The sequence below is a fragment of the Phaseolus vulgaris genome, chromosome 10, assembly GCF_051622355.1.
Source record: "Phaseolus vulgaris cultivar YP4 chromosome 10, ASM5162235v1, whole genome shotgun sequence".
Classification (NCBI taxonomy): Eukaryota; Viridiplantae; Streptophyta; class Magnoliopsida; order Fabales; family Fabaceae; genus Phaseolus; species Phaseolus vulgaris.
Genome location: NC_143507.1, coordinates 39,579,254 through 39,605,454, shown reverse-complemented (window position 1 = coordinate 39,605,454; position 26,201 = coordinate 39,579,254). Strand labels below are relative to the sequence as shown.

At 34.0% G+C, this 26,201-nt stretch overlaps 2 protein-coding genes and 2 long non-coding RNA genes across 5 annotated transcripts; 2 read left to right on the top strand and 2 right to left on the bottom strand.

Annotated features, from left to right (window-relative positions):
• Positions 1–614: 614 nt before the first annotated feature.
• On the bottom strand, positions 615–3,982 carry LOC150024793 (uncharacterized). Its single transcript, XM_090296790.1, has 2 exons — positions 1,443–3,982; positions 615–1,356 (listed from the first exon to the last, which is right to left on the bottom strand). Exons 1-2 carry the CDS (start codon positions 3,980–3,982, stop codon positions 615–617), a joined length of 3,282 nt encoding a protein of 1,093 aa, XP_090152916.1.
• A 437-nt stretch (positions 3,983–4,419) lies between these two features.
• LOC137818889 (uncharacterized) lies at positions 4,420–7,064 on the bottom strand. 2 transcript variants are annotated; one of them, XR_011082168.2, is made up of 3 exons: positions 6,949–7,064; positions 4,782–4,852; positions 4,420–4,686 (listed from the first exon to the last, which is right to left on the bottom strand). It is a non-coding gene; the product is annotated as an uncharacterized LOC137818889 (long non-coding RNA). The 2 variants fall into 2 exon arrangements; XR_016516404.1 differs by lacking the exon at positions 4,782–4,852.
• Positions 7,065–13,280: 6,216 nt separating this feature from the next.
• LOC137818837 (uncharacterized) lies at positions 13,281–14,134 on the top strand. The gene is made up of 3 exons (XR_011082148.2): positions 13,281–13,430; positions 13,532–13,593; positions 13,824–14,134. It is a non-coding gene; the product is annotated as an uncharacterized LOC137818837 (long non-coding RNA).
• Positions 14,135–20,492: 6,358 nt separating this feature from the next.
• Positions 20,493–23,654, top strand: LOC150024792 (uncharacterized). The gene is made up of 5 exons (XM_090296166.1): positions 20,493–20,727; positions 20,770–22,584; positions 23,163–23,222; positions 23,362–23,437; positions 23,498–23,654. Exons 1-5 carry the CDS (start codon positions 20,493–20,495, stop codon positions 23,652–23,654), a joined length of 2,343 nt encoding a protein of 780 aa, XP_090152292.1.
• Positions 23,655–26,201: the final 2,547 nt, after the last annotated feature.

Here is a 26,201-nt window from a genome sequence, read left to right as displayed (position 1 = left end):
TGGCTTGTATCTTGGCTCTTGAATCATTAATGGCTTGTATTGGGGTCTTATTATTTTGGCATCCCACTTGATAATTGGACAAATTAAATTGTCCATTAGAAACAATCATAGGTTCCCTAGTTGTCTCAACAATGCTTCCTTTTTCACGTTTGACATGGAACCTCCTAAGCAATTCCTTACTTGAATCTACTTCCTTTCCCATTGACTAAAACAAGAACACAAAATTGTGAGTGATGGGTCAATGATAGATACTGAAAGTGACAAATATAACCTTCATTGTAACTTGTGTATCATAAATAACTCATAACTCAAAGATATGTTAAAGCAGAAGTTCACCTCTGAATAGTGAATATGAGATATTCTCCCTTGTTGTTTGAATAACTGAAGCCAACAGATGATTAAGCAAAGAATTGATACAAGCCTGCCAAGAAATAATACTATAAGTTTGTTGCAAATAGAAAAATGGCTAGATAACACTAGATAGCAAGAATTCTAAAATGTATGCAAAAGTGTAATGATGTGTCCACATTTAGTATTGGAAAAACAAATATATAAGACAATAGTAGTAGTAGTAAGTAGTTAAAGGTAACAAAATTATTACCTATTTTAAGTATCTAGTCCATGAAGTCAAATAAAGTTTCATCAATATCATCTTCATTAAAAACATTTCTCTGCCCTACACTAGAAGATTTTTCAAATATTGTGACAGGCATGTCTTCCCTAACCCAATTTAGTTCACCATCATTGTTTGCAACATTTAGTTCAACACCATTTGATTGGTCACCCATGTTAAATAAATCTCTTGGAACCTTTTTCAAAACATAATGCCTATTTGCATCTAAAGGGTCTTCGATATAAAAGCATTGATGGACTTGAGAAGCTAGCACAAAAGGATCATTTTGGTAAAGCTTTTTGTTGAAATATACACAAGTAAGTCCATATTTATCTTCTTCGACCTCAAACCAATCACATTTGAACATCACAAACTTGAAACTACCATAATAATCTAACTCAAATATATCTTTGATTGCACCATAATATGTTATGGGTTCAATTTTTGGATTGTCATCCTTTGTGCTTGCAAAACTTGAAGTCAATGAAACCAATGTTACACCAGAATTTTGAGTTTTGTGTTTGGCATCCCGCTTCATAGTATGAAATCTATATCCATTAATGAGGTAACCTGAAAACCTCTTTGCAACATTATTTGGCCCTCTAGAAAACTCTTTAATTTGAAAAGACACGTCATCTTTCAAGGCTCGAGTTTTGAACCATTCACTAAATTCTCGACTTTGGGTTTTGGCCTTCACCCACTTTCCTCTTTTAGTGCCCCTATTAACACTCTCATCAAACTCTCTGCAAAGGCATCGATATATTATTGGTTAAAACTACATAATAAGTTTATATGACAAGATATAAAGGATAGGAAATTATTATCATACTTGATGTATATGTCAATTGCATCACAATTGAATAAGAGGTATCGATGAGCTTGAGCTTTCGATGTGAAATCTATAGAAAATGGTTTACCATTACTTTTCCCTCCTATAGGGCGACCAAGACTTGAGAAATAATCAATTGCATCTATTTCACATACATCATTGTGATCATAATTGCGACGTTCTCTGTTTAACCTTGTTTCTACACCTCCATGCAAATATCTTGAGCAAAAAGTCAAAGCCTCTTCTGCCAAATACCCTTCAACAATAGAACCTTCTGGGTAAGCTTTATTTCGAACATAATTCTTCAGTCTGCATAAATATCTTTCAATGGGGTACATCCATCGAAATTGAACGGGGCCACCTAATCTCACTTCATTCGGCAAATGAATAGGTAAGTGAAGCATTATGTCAAAAAAACTAGGTGGAAAAATCATCTCTAATTGACAAAGTATTTGTACTACTTCTGCTTCCAAGTAATCCATATCTTGCACTTGTATAACCTTTTGACATATAGAGTGAAAGAATGACCCAAATCGAATTAGAGGATCAGCCACGGTATCAGGCATAATGCTTCTTATTGCCACTGGTAGTAAGTAATGCAACATGAAATGTGCATCGTGACTCTTATAACCAGATATTTTCTTGTTATTAACATGCACACACTTTGAAATATTTGATGCACTTCCATCTGGTAATTTGGCAGCCTTAAAAACACCACAAAAGATAGATTTCTCATTAGCATTCATTGAAAAACAGGCTGCTGAAAATTGTACTCGGCCTTTATCAATCTCCCTTGGATGAAGATCCTTTCTTATTCCCATATTTTGCAAATCATAACGAGCATTAACATGATCTTTTGTCTTCCCTTGAATATCCAAAAGAGTGCCCAAAATACTATCACATATGTTTTTCTCAATATGCATGACGTCCAAATTGTGACGTAATTTATTTGTTGCCCAATAAGGCAACTCAAAAAATATTGATCTCTTTTTCCATGGACCATCACTTGTCTTTTTTGCATTCTTTCCGAATTCATTGATGAAATCTTTTAACATTTCTACGATTTCTGGCCCTTCTAACATGTGTGGTGTAGATCCAAATTCTTTTTTTCCATTAAAAGACTTCTTATTAGATCTCCAAGGATGGCTCATTGGTAAAAAGACACGATGGTTCATATAGCACATTTTATGGCTATGTTTCAAGTAGGATGATTTAGTGTCATAATTACAATATGCACAAGCTAATCTTCCTTTGGTGCTCCAACCTGACAACATCGCATACCCAGGGTAGTCACTGATAGTCCATAGAAGAGCGGCACGCAATAAAAATGTTTCATTTTCTGAAGCATCATATGTTTCTACTCCAAACTCCCATAAATCTTTTAACTCCTGAATCAACGGTTGAAGGTACACATCAATATCATTTCCTGGTGATTGTGGTCCCGGAATCAACAATGATAACATTGTATATTCAGGTTTCATGCACAACCAAGGTGGAAAGTTGTACACCACCATCATCACAGGCCACGTGCTATGTGATATGCTCATGGTCCTAAATGGATTAAAGCCATCACTAGCCAGACCAAGTCTTACATTGCGCGAATCAGTAGAAAAATCTTCATGAAGACTATCAAAGTTCTTCCAAGCTTCACCATCAGCGGGGTGTCTCATTTTCCCATCCTTCGATCGTTCTTCTTCATGCCATCTCATGGACTCAGCAGTCTTTGAACACATAAATAGTCTTTGAAGTCTAGGAATCAATGGAAAGTGTCGCAATACTTTGGCAGGAACTTTATGCTCATATTTTGGTTGTTCAACCTCAGAATTGGCATTTGGAAATTCCTTCCATCGTGAAGATTTACATATACTGCAAACATCTAGACCCTCATTCTCTTGCCAAAATAACATACAATCTTTCGGACACGCATGAATCTTTTTATAATCAAGGCCTAGATCACCAATCATAGTCTTTGTTTTGTTAAAAGAATCAGGAATATTCAAACTAGGCATAACCTCTTTTAGTAATTGTAGGAGATCAGTGAATGAAGAATTGCTCCAACCATGAAGACATTTCAATAAATACAGTCGAATGATGAAAGATAAAGTGGAGAAGTTTTTACTCCCAGGGTAGAGTTCTTGATTTGCATCATTAATCAAATGGTAGAACTTTCTAGCTTCATCATTAGGACCCTCTTTGCCTCCTTTTGCTTCTACCACATTTCTATGTGTGTTATACAATAAGCCATAAATATCATCTTGTGAATCTTCATTATCTATCATGTCATCATCACTTTTTGTAGTCGAAGATATTTCTTCTCCATGGTGAATCCAAACCTTATATCCTTTTAGAAAGCCCGTGGCTATTAAATGATCATAAACCACATGTCTTCTTGCCCAAACACAGTTTCTACAATCAGCGCATGGACATAAAATCTCACGTCCTTGAGGTCTTCCTCTAGTGTAAGCAAAATCTAAAAATGACTCAAGACCATCTATATATTCTCTGCTAAACCTTGGAAATTTTGCCCACTCTTTCTCCATCACCTTTAATGTAAAATATAAACAAATTATATGCAAGGAATTCTTCTAATTAGTTGCCTAAGAATTAACTATTAATAATGTACACAAATTATATGCAAGAAATATTGTATAAATTGGGATTGTAATTACAAAATATGCAGCTGACACATAGGACACATAGGAGATAAATCTGCAATTTAAAATTATAATTCTTAATTCTCTTATATAAAACCTATTTTAATACTTTATATATATATATATATATATGTCTATTTCGTAACGTAAAAGTGATTTCCAATCATCTCATATTTTGAATCCTAATTAAAATGATACTTACTAAAAAATATTAAAATACAATAACTTAAACTTAAATATTGTTAAGTCCAACCAGACACTTTGAGCTAGAATATTGATAACAATAGACTATTCAACTATTTAAATGAGCCAAAGACAAAATATATACAAGTCAATCACATTTTCTTACTGAAACTTCCAACTTCAAGAATATGGACAAAGGACCTATTGTGCAAATTGTCACAACTATTTGCTATCAATAAAGTCCTATTAAAAAAGGAAACAAGGAAATAGTAACAATCAAGTAATTTACCTTGTAAGTGTCACTTTTTTCCAAAAATTCTTATATCATTCACCTATGAAATAAGGTTTGAAACTTCGGTGCTATCAAATAAATCTTCATACAACTTCAGTTCATCAGCCAAATTCACCTAAAAGGGAAGAAATAAAAAGGGATATTAAATATAGAAAATAAAATCCATCAGAATAAAAAGGGCATATTAAATATAGAAAATAAAAGATAAACCTGGAGGGTATTCTTCTTCCCTCTATCTTCCTTTTATAAAGGGAAGTGGTCCAGCCTTTCACACGTGTAAACTATAAATAAAATTTATTTTTATTAAAATAACATTAAAATAAATTTTATCCTTTTAGGAGTAGTACAATATTTTAGTACGTAGTTTATGGGATTAAAAATATACATATATATATAATTATTGAAGTAAAAATTAAAAGTAATCTTACTAGACTTAAAAATTATAATCTATTGAAGTAAAAATAAAATAACAATAGCTACGATTGTTGAAGATAAGAGTAGACTTACTAAACTTAAAAATTATAATCTATAAAAAATAAAATGGGATGAATAGGAATTTATTAGACAGAATATATGGAACAACAATCACATAATAAACAATAAATTATTAATGGGATGGGAGAGATTATAGAAGAGTATAAGATATTATATGCAAAATGAAAGGCTGAAATTAGCATAGTAGAATGTGAATTGAGCTAGTTACATTAGTCTTTGATTTGGAGATTATGATGGGTGTTCAAAAATTTGATTCCAAATTAATGCCTTCCTAATGCTCATCAATCAATATAAAAAACTATTATTAGACTAATATATGCAAGAATCTTTCATTTATGTTGGAACTAATATATGTGTTGTCATTTACGTTGATAATTCCAATAATTAGATACAATAAATTCTCCTAATCAAAATTATAAAAAAAAACTATCATAATACTTAATTATGGTTCTTAATTCTCTTATAAAAAACTATTATAATACTTAATATATATGTCTACTTGTTAAGGAATTCAAAATTCAAAATTATTGGGTATCTGAGTTTTCACATTACAATATGATAACATTCAACAGACAAAAGTGCTAGGAATAGATGGATTTTTCATAAGCTGCAAAATGACTACTACCTTATTTATGGGCATGCTCATACAGTGCTCTTGTTTTTTCATTCTCTCTCATTTTTAATAACAAGAAAGTTGATACAGTTTCTCTGCTACTAAGAAATTACAACTTAGCTACAACACTGTATGATTATCAATTTTAGTGATCTTATTGTCTCTTTGCCTTTAAAAAACACAATACTTGATGCACATCATCCATAATTGTTTTGGTATGAAAAGCAGATACAATAGTAAGTATAGATTAATCTTTAAACAATTGATTGGGAAAAAAGGAAATTTCTACTAAGTCCACAGAATATAATGGGCATGTAAATTTTCCTCTTATGCATTTCTACTAAGTTTATACCTTTGCAGCACCAATTGCAAAATAACAAATACCAACCAACTGATTAAATTCTGATAAATTTGAATATTCACAATTGATTAGCTTATACTATTCACCTTGATTGAATGTGTTCAATTGAGGTCCAATTAACAAGTCCAAGCTACAATTATAATTAAAAAGAAATACACTCGAAAAAGTAAATAAATCCTAAAATCTGAGTCCATGAAATACTAAAGAAAGAAAACAAAGAATTATTTTGAGTGCAGAGGTTATTGTTTCTCATCATGTTTCTTGTAATTTTCCTAAAATCCATCTTGTTCCTTTTCTTGTTGATTTATGCACTAATCAAGTTGACTAGTCTCCATTTTAAAAACAGAGAAGCTGAGCTACTAGTTGGACTTTAACCAAACTGAATGATGTTACTGGGAAACTATTCTGCAATATTATAAGCCACTTAGGTTGTCTGTGTCCTTTTAGTTTGATACAAATGCTTTAGTAAGTCATAAACTAAAAGTTCTTTTCCTTAACTATAGTCCAAGAATCCTTCACTTAACTGTAACAATATAGGAATTTATGGAATTTTGAAACAAGGATTTTATTAGTCAAATTGTGAAATTGCCAAACTAAAGATTCAAGAAATGGTAAAAGAAGAAAGCAATGTGCTGAACCTAAAATTAAAACTAGGAAATCCAACAGAGAACCTAAAATGCAGAAAATGCAGAAAATTCAACAGAGAACCTAAATGCAGGAAATCCACCAGAGAACCTAAAAGCCAGGAAATCCAACAGAGAACCAACAATACAGAAAATATCCAACAGATAACCTAAAATGCAGGAAATCCAACAGAGAACCTAAAATGCAAGAAATTCAACAGAGAAGCAAAACAGAGCACAATGAAGAACGAACAGATGCGAAAATGGAAGGAAGAAAACTTAAACCTGTCTCTTCACATCATTTTGCCTCCGACAACGTCATTGTGGTTGAATTTGAAGAACGAACAGCTTACATTACTACTCGCACAATGCCACTCCTGCTTCGTAGCGAACAGCTTAGGGTTTCTCTTGGCACAAGGTTTCGGCTTCGACTTAGAGTCTTCGTTCGTGATGGCACAAGGTTCACTCACTCAATGCCAGCTCAATGACGACCACTCAATGCCAACTCAATAACAAGGTAAGTTCGTGACGAAGCTGAATCTTAATTATCACAATTTAAAAACTTAATTATCACAATTTAAAAACTTAATTAATCACAATTTAAAAACTTAATTATCACAATTTAAAAACTTAATTAATCACAATTTAATCATTACAATTTAAAAACTTAATTATCACAATTTAAAAACTAAGCCTATATGTTATTTAATCACTTTAAAAATGTTATCTAAAATATTAGTTAAACACCACATTTTAAAAAATGTTGCCTAAAATACTATTTAACATGTCTACAATTTTAAAAGCATTCTTTGAAGTACTCACAATCTGGTCCACATTTTATAAAATGTTGCTTAAAATAAATAGGCAACACTTTTTCTAAATACTTTGAGATAAAGGTAAATAAATCTTACTAAGTGGGCAACAATAAAAAAGTGTTGCTTATACTCACTTTAGGCAACACTTTTCTACCCGTTGATATGTCAGCGTTGCCTAAAGTAAAAAATGGTGTAGTGTATAACTTATTTCAATGTGTTATTCAGTAAATTTGTTATACATGAAGATGTTTTAAAGTCATGTTTGTTATTTCGTTGCAGGTAAAAAACAACGCACTCAGTAAATTTTGACGGATGTGCCAATGTATTAAGGATGATGTTTATCAATGACACATGTACAGTTTTGTTATGTAATCTTGAACAATTGTGGTAGATGTTCAGTCACCCACATGCAATGAGTGGTTGTATATGTTTGTATGAATTTTTTTTTTACCGTATTCAAAATATTTTGAAAGATTACAGTGTACATAGTTATCCCCAAAATGCGGTAAATTTATTGTAAATCAATGTATTATGTGTGTAGTCTTAGCAGTGATGCATTTTCCCTTGAGACACCTAATTTGAGTCTACCCAAAGGCAAACATTACTTGTATTTAAGCACTAATGCTTTTTGGCATGCACTAAATAATTTGGATTAAGTGAAAATGGTTCAGTGCTGAAGGTGTCCAATTTAGCTTGCACGAAAATATTTGGATTAAGCGAAAACGGTCCAGTGCTGAAGAGGTCCAATTTAGCTTGCACGAAATAATTTGGATTAAGCGAAAACGTTCCAGTGTTGAAGGGATCCAATTTAGCTTGCACGAAATAATTTGGATTAAGCGAAAACGGTCCAGTGTTGAAGGGGTCCAATTTAGCTTGCAAGAAATAATTTGGATTAAGCGAAAATTGTCCAGTGCTGAAGAGATCCAATTTAGCTTGCACGAAAATATTTGGATTAAACGAAAACGGTCCAGTGCTGAAGAGGTCCAATTTAGCTTGCACGAAATAATTTGGATTAAGCGAAAACGTTCCAGTGCTGAAGGGATCCAATTTAGCTTGCCCGAAATAATTTGGATTAAGCGAAAACGGTCCAGTGCTGAAGGGATCCAATTTAGCTTGCACGAAATAATTTTGATTAAGCGAAAATGGTCCAGTGCTGAAGAGGATCAACTTAGCTTGCACGAAATAATTTAGATTAAGTGAAAACGGTCCAGTGTTGAAGGGGTCTAATTTAGCTTGCACGAAATAATTTGGATTAAGCGAAAATGGTGTGTTGAAGAGGTCCAATTTATCTTGCACAAAATAATTTTGATTACTTCACACCCACATCATGCTCATGCATCACCCTTCTCAAGCACTGCACTTTTCACAGTACGTCAAAATACGGAAATGTAGTGTGTGTGCAAAAACATTGTGACAGGTCACCATATTTTCCTTCAGAGGTCACCACTAATTTCGTACCACTTAACAACAATTTAGTTATGTTTGTTATTTTAAATTGTCATAGGTCAACACACTTTTTCCTTCAGAGGTCACCACTTATTTCCTTCCAGGTCACCACCAAGTCTGACATGAGCCAAGTCCATATGTGATTGCACTTCTTCACATCCATATAAGTGGGCCCATCCTCCCTCACTTCACGCTCACATCATGCTCATGCATCATCCTTCTAAAGCACTCCATTTTTCACAGTGGGTCAAAATACAAAAATGTAGTGTGTGTGCAGAAACTTTGTCACAGGTGACCACATTTTCCTTCATAGGTCACCACTTATTTCCTACCAAGTCACCACCAAGTCTAACATGAGCCAAGTTCAGTTGCGTTTTTAATTGTTCACATAGATATAGGTGGCCCACTCCTCCCTCACTTGACACCCACATCATGCTCATGCTTCGCCCTTTTCAAGCACTACACTTTTGACAGTGGGTCAAAATACGAAAATGTAGTGTGTATGCAAAAACATTGTGACAGGTCACCATATTTTCCTTCAGAGGTCACCACTAATTTCCTACCACTTAACAACAATTTAGTTATGTTTGTTATTTTAAATTGTAAATATGATTAATTTTTCAGAAACATTAAGTTCAACTTTTGGATCCAATGTTGCTTATGCATAGTATCATTAACTATTTTCTTTCTCGCTTGGATCCTTGTTGTATATATCTTAGCCAAAGAGTTCGTAAAAAAGGGACCAAATTTTCTACCTTAACTTAATATTCTTCATTTTACAATTATTTTAGTGCACCAAATTGGTGAAATGTAAATATTTATAAGTTTCTTTTCACTCCGTCCAATGAAGTCAGAACCAAGACATCCTTCATCAAGGACGGTCATAACAGTTACCTTCCAAAGTATATGACACCTGCTAATGCACCCTTTAGGTTGAATACAAATAAAACCACTTGTAGAAAACCATGTCATCATAATCGAAAATGATGGAAAGTAATATTAACTGTAATTAGAACCCCTGCTGCATGTGATGCTACAACAATATTGGTCTTCATTTTTGGCATTAAAATTTGTAACATTGTTCAAATGAATGCAAGTCTATATAAGACATTGTGTTTGTACATTTCTGAATGCTCATGGGACCCTTACTACATCTTTTAATATGTACTTCATACAACATTTACAAAAATTCATTGAACAACTACATACACATTTCATTACAAAGTGCATGTAAGAACTTGTTGACATCCTCTAAGACATCTAACAAATAAGTACACAATTGCACAACATGAAACTTCAGATCCAGCGGACTCTGAACTCTTTTGTGTTCAAGAGTTTAATTGCTTCAAGACACTTTTGTGTTCTGCATTACGTGCATCTAGCACCTAATTGCAAACCATTTCCTGATGAAATTGTTGAAGTTCGTCTTGAAAAATCATCAAAGTAAATTTTCAATTAACAATAAAACTGACAACTTTTAGTCCAATAGTAAAGGGAACAAATACGTATAGTGTTGTATTCAGGCATCGTCTTCCCCTGATAGTCAACCATACCATTCTAAAGCTCAATATATTTCAAGACCAAAACTCCACAATCATAACTGCATAAATGAAGCACATGAAAATAAATTACATATTCATATGCATCAAAATAAGAATAGTTTTCACTAAAATACTAACCCGTTTGGCTGCATAGGAACTTTTTCTTTCACTACTTTTTATAGGGGGACTATTTATTTCACCGAACTTCTGAAGAATTTTGTACAAATAGTCAACTTGAACGTCCTGCAGCATACAATACAAGAACATTACAAAGGAAATATCAAATTCATGGATTCATTGTTTACTAAACATAATGCTCTAGTCCATAAGAATATCTAACTTTATGTCTCCTCCAAACACCTTATTCACCAACCCACCATCATCATCCTCCAAAGATAATTGTTGACCCACCACTGGCAACCCCACAGCGAAACACACATCAAGAACCTTAAAAGGCATTAAATGTTGTGTTATCCTAAAACAATTATCACTGACACTCCACCTACTAATCATTTCTCGAAGAACGAGACTTGATATGTCCAACTCTTCTTGTAACTGCAACATCCACTCAAAAGGTGTTGCCTCTATTCTTTGGCACTGCAACGATGTCAAATTTCTATTGATTTGAACAATATGTTCAGTTTGCACTTTGTGCCTTACTCGAATCTACAAAATAACCATGAAAGGGAAATGTTTAAATTGAATACAATTTCATATTTTCAAAATTAAATATTAGCAACATAGTAATAATATAAATGAAACCTTCATTATCCTTCCTTCATGATCAAACCTTTGACTGTCATACTTTCCCATTGAACCGGAAGAAGCCATTTCAAAACTGTCCAAAACATGATATATCAACCAATTCATCGAATACAACAACAATTCACTAACTTCTTTTCAACCATAAACCATGAAAAAAATAAACTAGTGAAGAAAGAATGTATTATGTAAATGTGTGTGCAGGAACACCTGATTTAACTCACTTTCTCCCCACCTCATGCCTCACCCCAACCAACACAAAAACTCATTTCAAATTTCCAAAAAAAGTTTCCCTACCTCTGTGCAGGAAGTCTAATGTGGGTCACCACATATTTTTATTAGGGTCACCACATACTGCTACTCTCTAAGTTGAGTGAATTTTGTGCTCACCTGACAGTGCCTCACACTCATGGCCTCTAAAGACCTAATTTAACCTTATTTCTCCCCACATCATGCCCAACACAAACACTCACTTCAGATTTTCACAAAAAGTTTCACTGGTATGTGTAGGAAGTGTAATGGCCCAATGATGACTTTATTGTTTTATGGCCCAATTAGTTGCAAAAGCATACACTAATTATATGGTCTTCGATTATCACATACATTTTCCCCTTTACCTAAGATTAATTTTGATGACCTCTTCCTTGACATGGTTGTTTTGGCCTCGTCATCAATTACACACTAAAAGTGTCTATCTTCACAATGAGTTGGACAATGACATTTAGATGAACCAAACTCCCAATTGAGACAACGTTTATTCAATCTCTCTTAGACCAAGGATATTTGCTATCTAAAATACTTCCTCGAAATAGAGGTGGCTTAATCCAAGGAAAAAATTGAGAACTTATGCCTTCGATATCCTAGAAAAAAACAAGCTTAATGGATTGTAAGCTCGTTGACAACCACATGAGTTCAAATCAAAAGTTAGCAAAGCAAGGTCAGACAAATTCAAATCCTAAAATGTATTGGGAAACGATTGGAATACTCATTTGCCTTAACAATTACCAAACTCCTTTGTTCAATGCTTAGAGCATACAATTTATATGCTCGAGCTTCAGGAGTGTCAAATAAAAATATCAATTTTATATCGACCTATCTAGTAAAGGACCAGTCTTTCTTTTTCTCTTCATTTTGTGGTCATTTCATGTAAAAATTCAGATTTAAGTGTAAACATTGGGTGAAATAACCACAATACCAACACCTCAACATTGATGGGAGAAAAGGTTCAAACTTGCTTGAAGAGGAAACTCGAACTAAAGCTGAATCGTGAAAGCATACTACATGTTAGTGTCTCTATAATAATTGTTGTAACAATCGTGAAAGCATACTACATGGTCTAATTCATTTTTCTCGTGCACTGACAAACCAACTCTTTGCAAGGAATTTTTAGAACATGACAATACTACTTAACAGTCTACACCACCATCAAAATAACACAAATAACAGAAAATCACACAAGATCATCACACAACATCAATGTTTCACTTTATAAATCAATGATTAAAAATTATATTACCTTTATCACTCAACCACCGTTAAAACCAATGATTAAAAATTGTATTAACTTTATCACTCAACCACCGTGAAAAGAGACGGACAGGTCTCCTTGCAAACACCGATGACGACATTGAAGACCTAGAGGAGAGCACCAAGGCACTAACTGAACGACAACACCAAGCCACTGGAGAACTCAAGGAGAAAAGCACGGAAGCACGGGACCGAAAATCGGAAAGTGAAAGAGAGAAGTGAAAGACGAAAGGCGAAAGTGAAACAACACAATTCTAAACCTAATTTCACAATCCTAAAATGTTTTAAACTTTTCAAAATGTTTCCTGGGTCCCCCATAACAAATATAATATTAATATTTTTGTCAGCTGTATATAAAATATCCTGGATCAACGTTGCTAACCGTAACCACATTTTCCTTTGTTATTAGTAAAAAACCAACCATCTAAGGACCAGAATCCCAATTTTTTAATACTATTACTTTAATACTTTTTTATAAATAGATACGTGAGAATAAAGAACGAGCAGAACAGAATTGAGGAGCAGAGGAAATATTAAAACAAAACAACGGAGGTGAACGCGAGCGGGAGAGGCGGCGAGCGGTGGCGAACGGAAGCGCTTGCGAACACGGGTAGTGGCGAGTGCGACGGCGTCGAGAGTGAGCGACGGCGGCGAGCCATACGAAGGAGCCGCACAGGTGACGGTCCCCCGTCCGAGTCAGCTAAATTTCCCTTCCAAACTCGTTGAATCGTAAGAGTTCGGAAGTTTACTCGCGATCTTAACAATATTGTGTGACAGACATGGCTCTTGCTGATAATGGACGGAAACATGTTCGCTGCGATGAGACGAAGAATAATGAGGTGAGTTTCATTCCTTTTAAATATTATTGTGTAAACCTCTGGTGCTACTTCATGGATAACCATGCTCTGTTCAAAATGAAAATGGCGAGATGAGTTCGAACCAGAATATGATATGAGCATGATTTTCGTGTAAAAAAGAAAATAAAAATAATAATTTATAAGAATATTTGGTGTATGTTTTTAGTAAAGTATGATATGAGCATCCGTGGTGTGTTGATTTTGCTATGTAGATAGCAAAAAGTGGGATGTGCGTGCGCAAGAAATGGGTGGTGAAGAACATACTTGCCTGGGCCTGGAGGACCATAACTTTGAACCACATCAAGATCAAGAGGGAATTAGTTGCTCCTCCTACTAACTAACTCCTCAACATTCAAATAATACGTCATTATGTGTCTTTAATTTATTTTTGTTTTTTAATTTAGACCGTAGAAACACTTAGTTGTTATTTTATGCAGTTATGTTGAAGATATAATATGAAGTATGCTTTTTTTTAGTCAAATTTAATTTATGTATCTTGCAAAAGTAGAGTTGAGTATTTTTTTTTATATGCGTTCGTAAAATTCTGGAATGATACATTTCTGTGAAATGTTTAATTGAATGGAAATAAAATTGAAATGTATAATTGTTATTGTTTAATAGTTTTTGTTTATAAAAATGATTTTCAACTCTAACATAACTCAGTATTTTGTTCTGTTTGTAAATATTTATCAAATATGGTGATAGTGTGTTACATAAAAATATAAGAGATATTATATGTGGAAAGATTTAACAAAAGTATAGGAGAAAATGAGAAAAGATTTTGAAGACGATAGAGAAAAACGAGAAAATGAGGGATGGCAAAGTTGAAAAAATGAAAATTGAAATTTTGAGAATTTGAATGGGTGATGGACAAAATTTGGGATTGTGTTTGAGAGAGACAGAAAGAGGGTTTAAGATGACATCTACATCATGCAGGAAAGCAACACTGTTGGTGCTCATGTAAAATTCAAAGATATGTCTTAATTTTATATTTCTAAATCTTATTCTATAATAATCTAATTAATTATTTAAATTTTAGTTATCAATTATTCTATATATATTTTTTATATATCATTTGTTTAAAAAGATGAGTGTATTCATTTGTAACCTTTGTACAATTGTCATTTTCACCACAAATTCTTTTTAATTAAATACAAGTTATATATAGTCAGCTTGGAACAAATTACATAAATTATATTAGTTTTTTAAATTCTCTTTTATCGTTTTAATATTTTCTAACTATTAAATGGTAATTAATGTATTTAATTGGATAAATTAAGAAGAATATTGTATTTGAATGATAAATTAGTGTATTTAATTTGCAAATATTTATGATTTAAATAAAATAATAATAATAATAATAGAAAATAATGATAACTCAAACAATTTAAATATGCATTAAAAACATCAATATTTACGATGTGACGATTATTTGACATCTCAAACAAGTATAATACCAAAGTGTACAAATGTAGAGAAATAGATTACTTGTCTTCCTTTTTAATACAAGTCATTAATCCGTGTAATGTCCAAAATTAATATATATAATTGTATGAATGCATAGGACAAAAACCGAGTTGACATTCAATAAGTAATATTTCTTTGCCCTCAAAACCTAAACTGCGTAGGAAAAGTCCAAAGAGTGAAGCTACATAGGGTCTTTTTGTCTCTGTCCACGGGCATATGTATCAATACATTATTATTATTATTTTTGTCTCAACTATTATGATTGACCAACGCATTAACCTTAACGAAGTCCAATTGACTAATAATTAAATAAAGTCATTTATAAAATTAATCATAATCTGTATTTAAACATTAAAAAACATTTTAAATAAAATTATAGCAATATAAAAAAAATTCAGTTAAAAAATATGCTTACAATAAATATTTATTTTATTCAACAATATATTTAATTGAGACGGTAAGAATATATGAAGATAGATAAAAAATGATTTCATCTCCTAATCTCTTTTTCTTACGTTAAACAATTATACTCTTCATGTTTTTTTATTTCAGTTATTTAACATCTAAACAAAGCATTACCGTTTTTGGAGAATATTAAATATTGTTATTTAGGATGTTGAGGGTTCCACTTCTCACGTGAGGAAGTTAAATATTCATAGAGCTCTTCCTTATATGTCAATTTACCTTCAGGTTGGTTCATCATAGTTCTGACAAATTCAGAATTCTAAGTAATTAGTTTTTTAAATTCGTTTCATCGTTTTAATATTTTCTAACTATTAAATGGTAATTAGATAAATTAAGAAGAATATTATATTTGAATGATAAGTTAGTGTATTTAATTTGAAAATATTTATTAATCTAATTAATAAATATAAATAGAATTTATCCCATAAATTTTGACACAGAAATATACTAAGCTGTAATTTTACAACGTATGAACTGTACATAAACTTGTTAAAAATATACCTAATTTTTTAGTGTAGTTTGGTTGAAAAAACCAATCCAAAATTACCCAACTATTTTTTTTTTTTTTTTAATAATTACCATTTTGGGTGAATATTGAATATTCTTATTTAGTAATAGACAAGTTTCCCCAAATTGGAGGAAGAACAGAAGCAAAACGTGGAAGTGACGTGGAACCCTTCCTTTCATACTTTTCATTCCCACCAATCACAATTTACCTGTTGTCGGATTTGGCTCAACCACAAACCCTAACTAACCAAATAAAACATAAACAATAATAAATAAATAAATAAATAAATAAATAAATAAAACAATAACACGATGAAATATTAACAGAAATCTTAACTTAGGAATTTTAGTCCCTTAGTTCAATTCTTCAGTACAAATCTCCTAACTTATTTATTTTTAAGATTATGTTATTACACGCATGCATAAACTTATTGAATTTAATTAAAATGCACTATTAGCATATTTTACATTATTATTTAATTATAAATTATCAAGTTTTTCGACAAAAAGATATTAATTGTATAGTCATTACTAAAAAAACAACCTTTTAAACTGGGTAATAATATATATATATATATATATATATATAAAATTATACTATTTCTTCATTCTTAAAATTTCCAGGATTTATAAAATAAAAGATTTTAAATATTTACAAATGAATAGTGATAGCATGAAATTATTTTTGCCATTTTCTTAAAAAAAAACATTAGATTTTGGGAGGATGCTTGGTGTGGCAGTGGTTCTCTATTATCTAAGTATCGCAAAATGTATTTTTTTCATTGGATCAAGGGAAGAAGGTAGCAAAGGTAGGAGGGTTGGAGGATTCAGAGTGGAGGTGACGACTTGGGTGGAGGAGGGCTAGGTTCCAATGGGAAGAGGAACAAGAAAAGGAAATGTACCAGTATATATCCATTGTTCGGTTCAATAAGGAGGTTAAGGATGCTCAGGTATGAGGAGGTGATGCATCAGGGGAGTTCTCGGTAAGATCTGCTTATGCCTGCCTAGCTAAACATGCCTGCAACCCCTATAATAGTTTATTCAAGATCCTCTGGCAAGCCAAAGTTTTTCCAAATGTACTGACAACTGCATGGAGAGCCCTCTTTGATAGGATTCCTAGAAGAACGAGTTTATCTAGAAGAGGAGTGTTAACCCCTTTAAATTGTTTGATGTGCCAAGATTTGGATGAATCCTCGCAACACTTTTTCTTGGTTGTATCATTGTTTAACGGGTCTAGGTTTAAGTGTTTCAGATGGATTGAGATTACGTTTGTCCAACACAATGATTTGATGAGTCATTTTGAGAATTTTGTCTTACCTTAACTATGACTCTCTCAAAGAGAACCTGGTGTGGAAAGGTATGTGGGCAGCAGTTGTGTGGTATATATGGGATCAAAGGAACCATATTTTTTTAGGTAAGGAGAGGTGGATGCGAATGAGATTTCCCGAGGCGTGAGCGATCACTGTCCGTAAGGACTTATCCGCGGTGTATTCGCAAGTCCCCCAGGATACAACAGGGACTTCCCGAAAAATTTTGAGGATCAGAACTAACAAGTTACTCTTAAAAGAGTAAATACACAATAGAACCCAGAAATATAATAATTAAATAAAATAATAAAAGTGAAAAGGGAAAGAGAAGAAGATGAAGGTTGCACGGAGAGTGATACAGGGAAGATGAAGAGGAGAGGAAACGTAAGTAAGAGATGTGTTTCAAGGAGAACGAAACCCCATCTTTATATAGGGAGAGGATCCAAGAATCCGCTACCTCTTCACAACTGAAATCGTGGCACGTTCCATTGACTGACCACCAAAAACGGAGCAACTGCCGGAAGATTGGGGAAACCACGAAGATGAAAGAACGCAGCGAGAGTGAAAGAAGTGAACCTTCCCTAGACGTGCGGCCACAATCCAGGATGTAGAGGGCAACGATACACATCAAACTTGGCATAGATCCAGTAACCGTTCCACTTCCACGATCTACTCCAACGTCCTCGGAAATCGCTAGGGTTTTGCACACGCACTATGTTTTCTTTCGTTTTTTCACAGTCTCTGATTTTTACCATTTTGCAATATATGCAGTTTTACAACAATCCCCCACATATTACAAAAGATAAAACATAGAGATAAAGAAAGGAAAAATAATTCTGGGTTCATCTAAGATGTAATGCATCAGAGTTGGTATAACAAGCTATATGAATCAGTCTTATATTGATGAACTTAACACAGTGTTTTTGGTATAGCAGGCAATATGAACCAAGACACTTAGTATGTGTTAGAGGTTTATTAATCACAATACACCCCCACATTACTTCCTGTTATCACTGTGTTGCGCTACTAGGCCATGTGCCTGCCCGGTATTCATGAGTGCTATAGAGATCTTGCCAAGATCTCATGCACGCGGCCCCACTTGACACTTATATAGGTGATTTCATCAAGTGTATGTTGCAAATCATACACCACTAGGGGTGGCAAAGTGGGGTGGACCGTGCGGGCCGGCCTGCGGCCCGTTGAAAAAAACGCGGGCGGGTTGCTTATTTCAACCCGCTGGCCCGCTTAGGCTTGCCTCGCAGCTTGCGCGGGCCAAGTGTGGGGCGGGGTGGGTTGGCCCGCATAACTTTAAAATGTATAATTTGTTTTTCTACACCCTCATATTTTCTTCATGTAGCCTCATATTTTACATTCCAAAATTTTTAATAACATCTTATTACGCATGTTTCATGAAAATAATATTATGAGACGATTTACCTAATGCATCTAAATAAAAAAAATTCAAATTTTTTATTTAAAATATTATTTTTTTAATAAATATTTCTTATGCAGGCCAACCCAACCTGCTTTTTGCGACCAGGTGCGGGGCGAACCTATGCAGACGGGTTAGCCCGCATTGCCACCCCTATACACCACCCATAAGAGATATGAAAATCTGCATAAAATAACAAGTAACTGTTTTTATATCACAAGATAGATTTACATAATCTGTAAGACCGCTTATTTATTCAAATAGCAGATCCAATAACCATTGTACAATCTAAATTAAAAAACAAAAATAAATTAAAGACACATAATGGCATAAATTCCCTATCTAGCACCATTTACACTTTTATTTCCTCATCTAGCATCTTTTTGTTTTTATTTCCCTATCTAGCACCCTTTTATTTTTTTATTTCCCTATCTAACACCATTTTAAACATAAATAAAAAAATAATAAATTTAAATTTTTTTATAATAAATACAGGACATAATTATAAAAAAAACCAAATTGAATAAGGACTGATATGGACATAAGAGAACAACATGATCTAACAAAAAAATGTTCATATTGTCAAACACCAGAACACACTTAAAGAACCTGTCATAACATTACTGGATTGTGCACTTCTCGTCATTAATTATGTTTCATTTCACACAAACTATTTAATGTATCGATCATTGAAGAAAATATTAAATGAATGATCATCTTTCCTTTTTTTTTTCTTTTTATGATCAATATATACTTATTTAGTATCGCCTTATATCTCTTATCTTTATCTTATTTGGATTTTTTTTTTATATTTTATCTTTATCTTATTTTGTTTTGCCTTTATTTTATATATTTTATGCTTTTAGTTATTATTTTTTTTTCTGTCATTCTTTATTTATTTCTGTTTTTTGTTTTTATTTTATTGTTGTTGTTTTTATTTTCTGGACTTATTTATTTTTGCATTTTTTTCTTCTCATTTTTAAGCGTTAAGTGTAACATTTGCATTAGTTTTTTTTAGGATTTTGCATTTAGGGTAGACACTTCAATAGTATTTGTGTGTCAACTATTAATTAATACTAATTTTCTTTATTTTTTTTATAATTATGTCCTGTATTTTTTACTTGAAATTAACATGATTACATCATCAATAATAATAAAAATTAATATGAATTTATGTTTATAGATTAAACTTTTATGTTGTTGTAGGGTTTAATTTTTTATTTTCTTTATTCTTAAAAAAATAATTTTAAACTGAAAATTTTAAATTTATTACTTTTTTATTTTTATTGTGTAAAAACTCATTTCTTTATTCATTAATTATATTTCTAACTATTTTAAACATTAAAAATATTTATTTTTTAATGTATTCAAAATTAAAATTATCAAATTTTTTTAATTTATTTATTTTTGAAATGATGCTAGATAGGAAAATAAAAAATAAAAGAGTGTTAGATAGGAAAATAAAAACAAAATGGTGCTATATAGGAAAATAAAAACAAAAGAATGTTAGATGAAAAAATAAAAGTGTAAATGGTGCTAGATAGGGAATTTATCCACAAATGACGTATTATTTAAATCTAGGTTATAATTACATGTGATTTAAATCTTGAGGAGTTAATTAGTAGCAGAAGCAGCTGCATCCCTGATGTGGTTGGAAGTTATGGTCCTCCAGGCCCGCGCAAGTATGTTCTTCACTGGGAGTGATGTATAAAATTATCTCAAAGGTGTTGGCAGAAAGGTTCAAGAAAGTTCTTCCGTTTGTAATAGATGAGTGCCAATCTGCCTTCCTAAGGGATAGAGGGATTCTTGACAGTGTGCTCATGGCTAATGAGGTGGTAGAAGATCTCAAGAGGCGTGGTACTAGTGGGCTGTGTTTCAAGGTAGATTTTGAAAAAGCCTACGACTCAGTTAGGTGGGAGTTCCTCTATGATATGTTAAGTAGGATGGGTTTTCACAGTAAGTGGATTCTTTGAATTAAAGGCTGCCTGGTTAGTGCTTCTGTGTCTGTGTTGGTTAATGGGAGCCCCACTGAGGAATTCAAACCCTCAAGAGGGTTAAGACAGGGTGATCCCCTTGCCCCGTTCCTGTTTCTTGTGGTTGCTGAAGGGCTAGCAGGGCTTGTTAGGCAAGCTGTTAAGGCTAACCTTTACACAGGTCTACTCATTGGGAGAAAAGAGGTGGAGCTATGTATGCTCCAGTTCGCTGATGATACTCTGTTTTTTTGCCAAGATGCACTCAATAATGTGATCACTTTAAAGGTCATCCTCAGGGGTTTTGAAATAGCTGCAGGGCTGAAGATTAATTTCTATAAATCTAAGCTAGCCGGAATAAATGTCGTTAGTAGTAAAGTGGGCTGTTATACAAAAATTCTCAACTGCTCTAAGATGGAGGTACCTTTCACCTATTTGGGCATTGAGGTAGGGGGTAACCCGAGATTGAAAAAGTTTTGGGAGCCTATTTTGAGTAAATTGAAATCCAGGCTTAGTGTATGGAAAGGGAGGTTTCTCTCTATGGCGGGAAGATTATGTCTCATCAAATCAGTTTTGGTTGCAGTACCACTCTATTACATATCCCTGTTCAAAGTTCCGGAGGGTGTGTGTAAAAGTATTACCAGTATTCAACGGCGATTTCTATGGGGGTGGGGAAAGGAGAAGAGACCTATTTATTGGGTTAGCTGGGAGGACATTTGCAAACCGAAGGAGGAAGGAGGGTTGGGTGTTAGAGATATCCGAAGGTTCAACCATGTGTTATTGGCTAAGTGGAAATGGAGGTGTGTTTCGGCCGACAAAGGAAGGTGGAAGGACATTCTGGACTCAAAGTACGGACTGGACCACAATTCGGATCATTCTCCTGCAAAATCTCACTCCTACTGGTGGAAAGATCTGCAGAGAGTCTGTAGAGAAGGTGGGGGAGAAGGGTGGTTTCAAAAACAAGTGAGCTGGAAAATAGGTAAAGGGGATAAGGTGAGATTCTGGGAGGATGTGTGGGCAGGAAGTTCTAATCTGAAAGCGCAGTTCCCGAGGTTATTTATGTTGTCTCTCAATCAAGGGCAGAAGGTAGAAGAGGTGGGAGTTTGGGATAATGTGGAGTGGAGGTGGAACTTAACTTGGAGAAGACGCAGATTTCAGTGGGAGGAGATGCAGGTTATGGAGTTAGATAGCCTTATAACTGGGGTAAGTGTTAAGAAGGATGTTGTGGATATCCTGGAATGGCGGAATGAGGATTCAGGTTGTTTCACGGTGAAATCAGCGTATGGGAGCCTAACCAATATGGACAGGGACACGCAAAAAGAAGCGTTTATTAATCTTTGGAAGGTGAAGACGTTCCCTTATGTTCTGCTTACAGCATGGAGGGTGCTGCTGGGAAAAATCCCAACAAGACTCTGTTTGAAAAAGAGAGGAGTGCTGCTAAATTCTTCTTTGTGTGCGCTGTGTGAGTCTGAGGAGGAATCATGTCAACACCTGTTTCTGGAGTGTAAGTATGCTTGGAAGGTCTGGAACCTGTGCTTTAAATGGTTCGGTATTCTTTTTGTCCAACATAATGCCATTGAGACTCATTTTGAGAGTTTTATTCTCACTGCTGGCAGTAAAAAACAAAACTTGATATGGAAAGGTGTGTGGACAACTGTTATTCGATGCTTGTGGGAGCATAGAAATGTCGTGGTCTTCAATGAAGGTGTAGTGGATGTGGATGAAGTGTTCTATAAGGTACAGCTGAAGTCGTGGATGGCGTTGAAGCATAAGGGACTTAGGTTCTCTTATTCGCTCTCTGATTGGGTGTTGAACCCATGGCCCTGTATCAGTAGCTATAAGTAGTCATCTGTACAGAGAGTAGGGAGGGTCATATGGTGGGGTGAAAAGCTGATACATCTAACAAAAGGTTGGGTGTTTGGAAGGGTCCTCGGTGCTCCAGTTGCCAGATGGAAGCTTACGGAAGTCTGCGTAAGGACTACATAACTGGGGGCGTGGTCTGGGATGAATGAAGGCTCGGAAATGAAGGCTGAAGGTGATGTTATTAAAGAGAGGTGCAGGACTAGCTTTGGGTGAAGCAGTTCGGTTTTCCAAGGAAGAGGTGCGTACAGGGACCCAGGTATACGTAGTATCGGGTAGAGACTAGAGTCATGGGTGTGCCTCGTAATATTAGGTGGTAACTGTGGAGTAGTGTAGAAGAGGTGTGTTAATAATAGGTGGTTGTGTCAAAGCTGGAAGTTTCTGACAGTGGAGCTAGTCGGTGGTGGATAGGATGCCATCATAAGCCCCTGGATGGCTAATGCTTTCTCTTGCCAGTGGCAGGTGGTCCTCATGTCTGGAAGATTCAGGAATTTCACGGAAGAATGGATGGTAGTCAAGCTCATTGATATCTCCAACTGGCAGTGATCTCTCTGCTGTGTGAGTGCCTCGATGGAAGTGGAGGAGTTGGCATGATCTCAGCAGGTACATGTGGGTATGGAAGCACGTGCAGACCGGAGTGGTTTTGTGCTGGGGCTTCGAAATCAGGGAGTCCTAGGTGTTGGGCATAGCAGGGGAGATGTAGGATTGTTACTGATATAACGGAAAGTGCAACTTGGAGCAGCCTTTGTTGCAGAGGTTTTTGAGCCCAATGCAGGGCATGTTATGCTGCTGGTTTTTTGTGCTTGTTGGAATTTCAGGTTGGTGTTTGTCATGATTACACCATGCTGCTGGTTTTTTTGTGTTTGTTGGTATTTCAGGTTGGTGATTGTCATGATTACACCATGGAGAGGCGCAACTGGAGTGTGTTATGCTGCTGGGCATGGTTATGGGGCACTTTATTGTTATTGTGTTGGAAAGTGCTATCTTGTTTGCTGTAATGTTGCTCATTCTAGTTATTATAGGCTGTATGTTTAGCAGGTTCAGGGTGATCTAAATAGGTTAGGTGAACACATGATACTTTTCCCTTTTTCGTCCTGTTTAGAACACCTATGGATGTATACGGATTGGGACACCCCTGAAGTGTCCCATTTCTTGCGCATGCACCTTCCATTTGTTGCTATCTGCATAGCAAAATCTGAAAAGATGCACAAGTACCTGTTTCTGGTAATATTTATACTGTTAAAATTTAATCAAACAGCATTTAATGTCACTAGGAAAAACACACAAGTTAATTCATTTTTTTTTATCTTCAATTTATTACTTTCTTTTATGATTTTGGTTTTCAAATTTGCATTTTCGATTTTTTTTTTCTATCTTTCAAGCTTAATTACATATATTTTCTAGTGTGAAGTAATTTTCGGTCTAGTGTAAAATATATAATATAGTTTAATTACACATTTTTTATTCTTTTATATATTTTATCACTAAATTTTTAAGTTAATATTAAACTTTCAATTTTACGAATTTTATTATTTGAATGTTAAAACTACATATAGTATTTTCCCCCCAATTAAGTAATAATGATATACCAAATAATTTATATCAACATAAAATTAATATATTTTAAAAAAATGATGGATTTTTGCAATTATAAAACTTAAAAGATCACTGAAATTGAATTTTTATCTCTTATCATTTAATGTAAAAATGATTAATTTTTAGTATTAATTGATTGTTAACCGGTAGGGACACCCCCTTCAATTTGTCAACTTTGAGTTTGAACGTCATAAATTGGTATCTTGATATTGCAGAAAATACATAATATATATATATATATATATATATATATATATATATATATATATGCTCTTAAGAACGTTTCGGAAAGGGACGGTAATAAAGAAAAAATATAATTTTTATTCTTCTAATGAATAATTTCTTTACAGTTGGTGAATAAGAATCTCCACAGATTGTTTTTGTTTCTAAAAGTGATTTTGATTTCGTTAGACGGTACTTTAAGTAAACCTTTTTGCTTACGGCATGGTTAAGAAAAAGTCTTACGAGAACTTAAAATAATAACTTTAATCGAAATAAAAGAATCACATTAAAAGGACGCACCCTTGCTATAAAACAATAATTTGCTCAACTAAATTCGTTTAAGGTTTCAAAAAATAATAATTTTAAATTAAAAATAACTATTATAAATTTAATTTTGGTAATTTTCATAATCCAAATTGAAAACCAAAACAAAATACAACATCTAACATCATCCTCTTGTTACAATATTATTATCAAATATTATTGAACTTCTCTTGTGATTTGAATGTTGAGGAGTTACTTAGTAGGAGGAGCAGCTACATCCCTCTTGATCTGGTTCAAAGCTATGGTCCTCCACGCCCACCCAAGTATGTTCTTCACCATCTATTTCTGGCGCATGCTCCTTCCACTTTTTGCTATCTAAATAGCAAAATCAACACATCACGGATGCTGATACATTACTAAAAACATACAACTAATATTCTAATTCTAATAAATTAATATTTTTATTATTTTATTTTGTTTTTAGTATATTATTATAATTGTGAAGTGCGTGAATTTTACTATTTACGTTTACGGTGTCAAAGAAAAGTTTTCCTTTTTTCAACTTCCTCTTCCCCTAACTCACTCCACACTCATCATTTTTATAGGTTAAATGATATATTCATAATCTCAAATTTTTATACAACTTTCCTAATAATATTATTTTAATATTTTTTTATATAATATTACAAATTTACTTTTTATTACGTATGTTAACTTTTAATCTTATCATATCAATAATTGTATATAATTTTAAGAGTTAAAACTATTATTTTCTTCCTTAGAGTTGAACTCATCTCTCCCACTTTCACTTTGAACAGACGGTGATGTTCGAAAGCATGGGTATCGATGAAGAAGCACGAGAGGTTTACGCAAAAAGATTACAAGTAATGAAAGTCACCTCATTATTCTTCGTCTCATCGCAGCGAACATGCTTCCGTCCATTATCAGCAAGAGCCATGTCTGTCACACAATAACTTGCGAACTCTTACGATTCAACGAGTTTGAAAGGGAAAGTGAGCTGACTCGGACGGGGGATCGTCACCTGTGCGGCTCCTACTCGTATCGCTCGCCGCCGTTCGGTCTCGCTCGCCGCCGTTCGCTCACTCTCGACGCCGTCGCACTCGCCACTGCTCGTGTTCGCAAGCGCTTGCGTTCGCCGCCGCTCACCGCCTCTCCCGCTCGCGTTCACCGCCTCTCCCGCTCTCGTTCGTCGCCGCTCACTGCTGCTCCCGCTCGCGTTCACCTCCGTTGTTTTGTCTTAATATTTTTCTCTGCTGAACTTCTTTTTTTTTTCTCAGTTCTGTTCTGCTCGTTCTTTATTCTCACGTATCTAGTCCGCTTCCGCTGCCTTATTTTATTGAAAAATGATGTACCGCAGCATACAACCGCCCGCTGAGGTGGCAAGGATAATAATATTTTATTTTTGTTGTGGGGCCCAATAAAAATTTATGAAAAGATAGTATTTGAGTGTCCTTGTTCATATTGTAAAATTATTAGAAA

Excerpts from the sequence above, each read along its gene's own strand:
- LOC150024792 (XM_090296166.1), top strand. The coding sequence starts at position 20,493 with ATGTATAAAATTATCTCAAAGGTGTTGGCAGAAAGGTTCAAGAAAGTT. Across the intron at positions 22,585-23,162 it reads GGTGTTGAACCCATGGCCCT|TGATCTCTCTGCTGTGTGAG; the intron begins GTATCAGTAGCT and ends TCCAACTGGCAG. Across the intron at positions 23,223-23,361 it reads AGTTGGCATGATCTCAGCAG|CCTTTGTTGCAGAGGTTTTT; the intron begins GTACATGTGGGT and ends AACTTGGAGCAG.
- LOC150024793 (XM_090296790.1), bottom strand. The coding sequence starts at position 3,982 with ATGGAGAAAGAGTGGGCAAAATTTCCAAGGTTTAGCAGAGAATATATA. Across the intron at positions 1,357-1,442 it reads GCAATTGACATATACATCAA|AGAGTTTGATGAGAGTGTTA; the intron begins GTATGATAATAA and ends ATGCCTTTGCAG.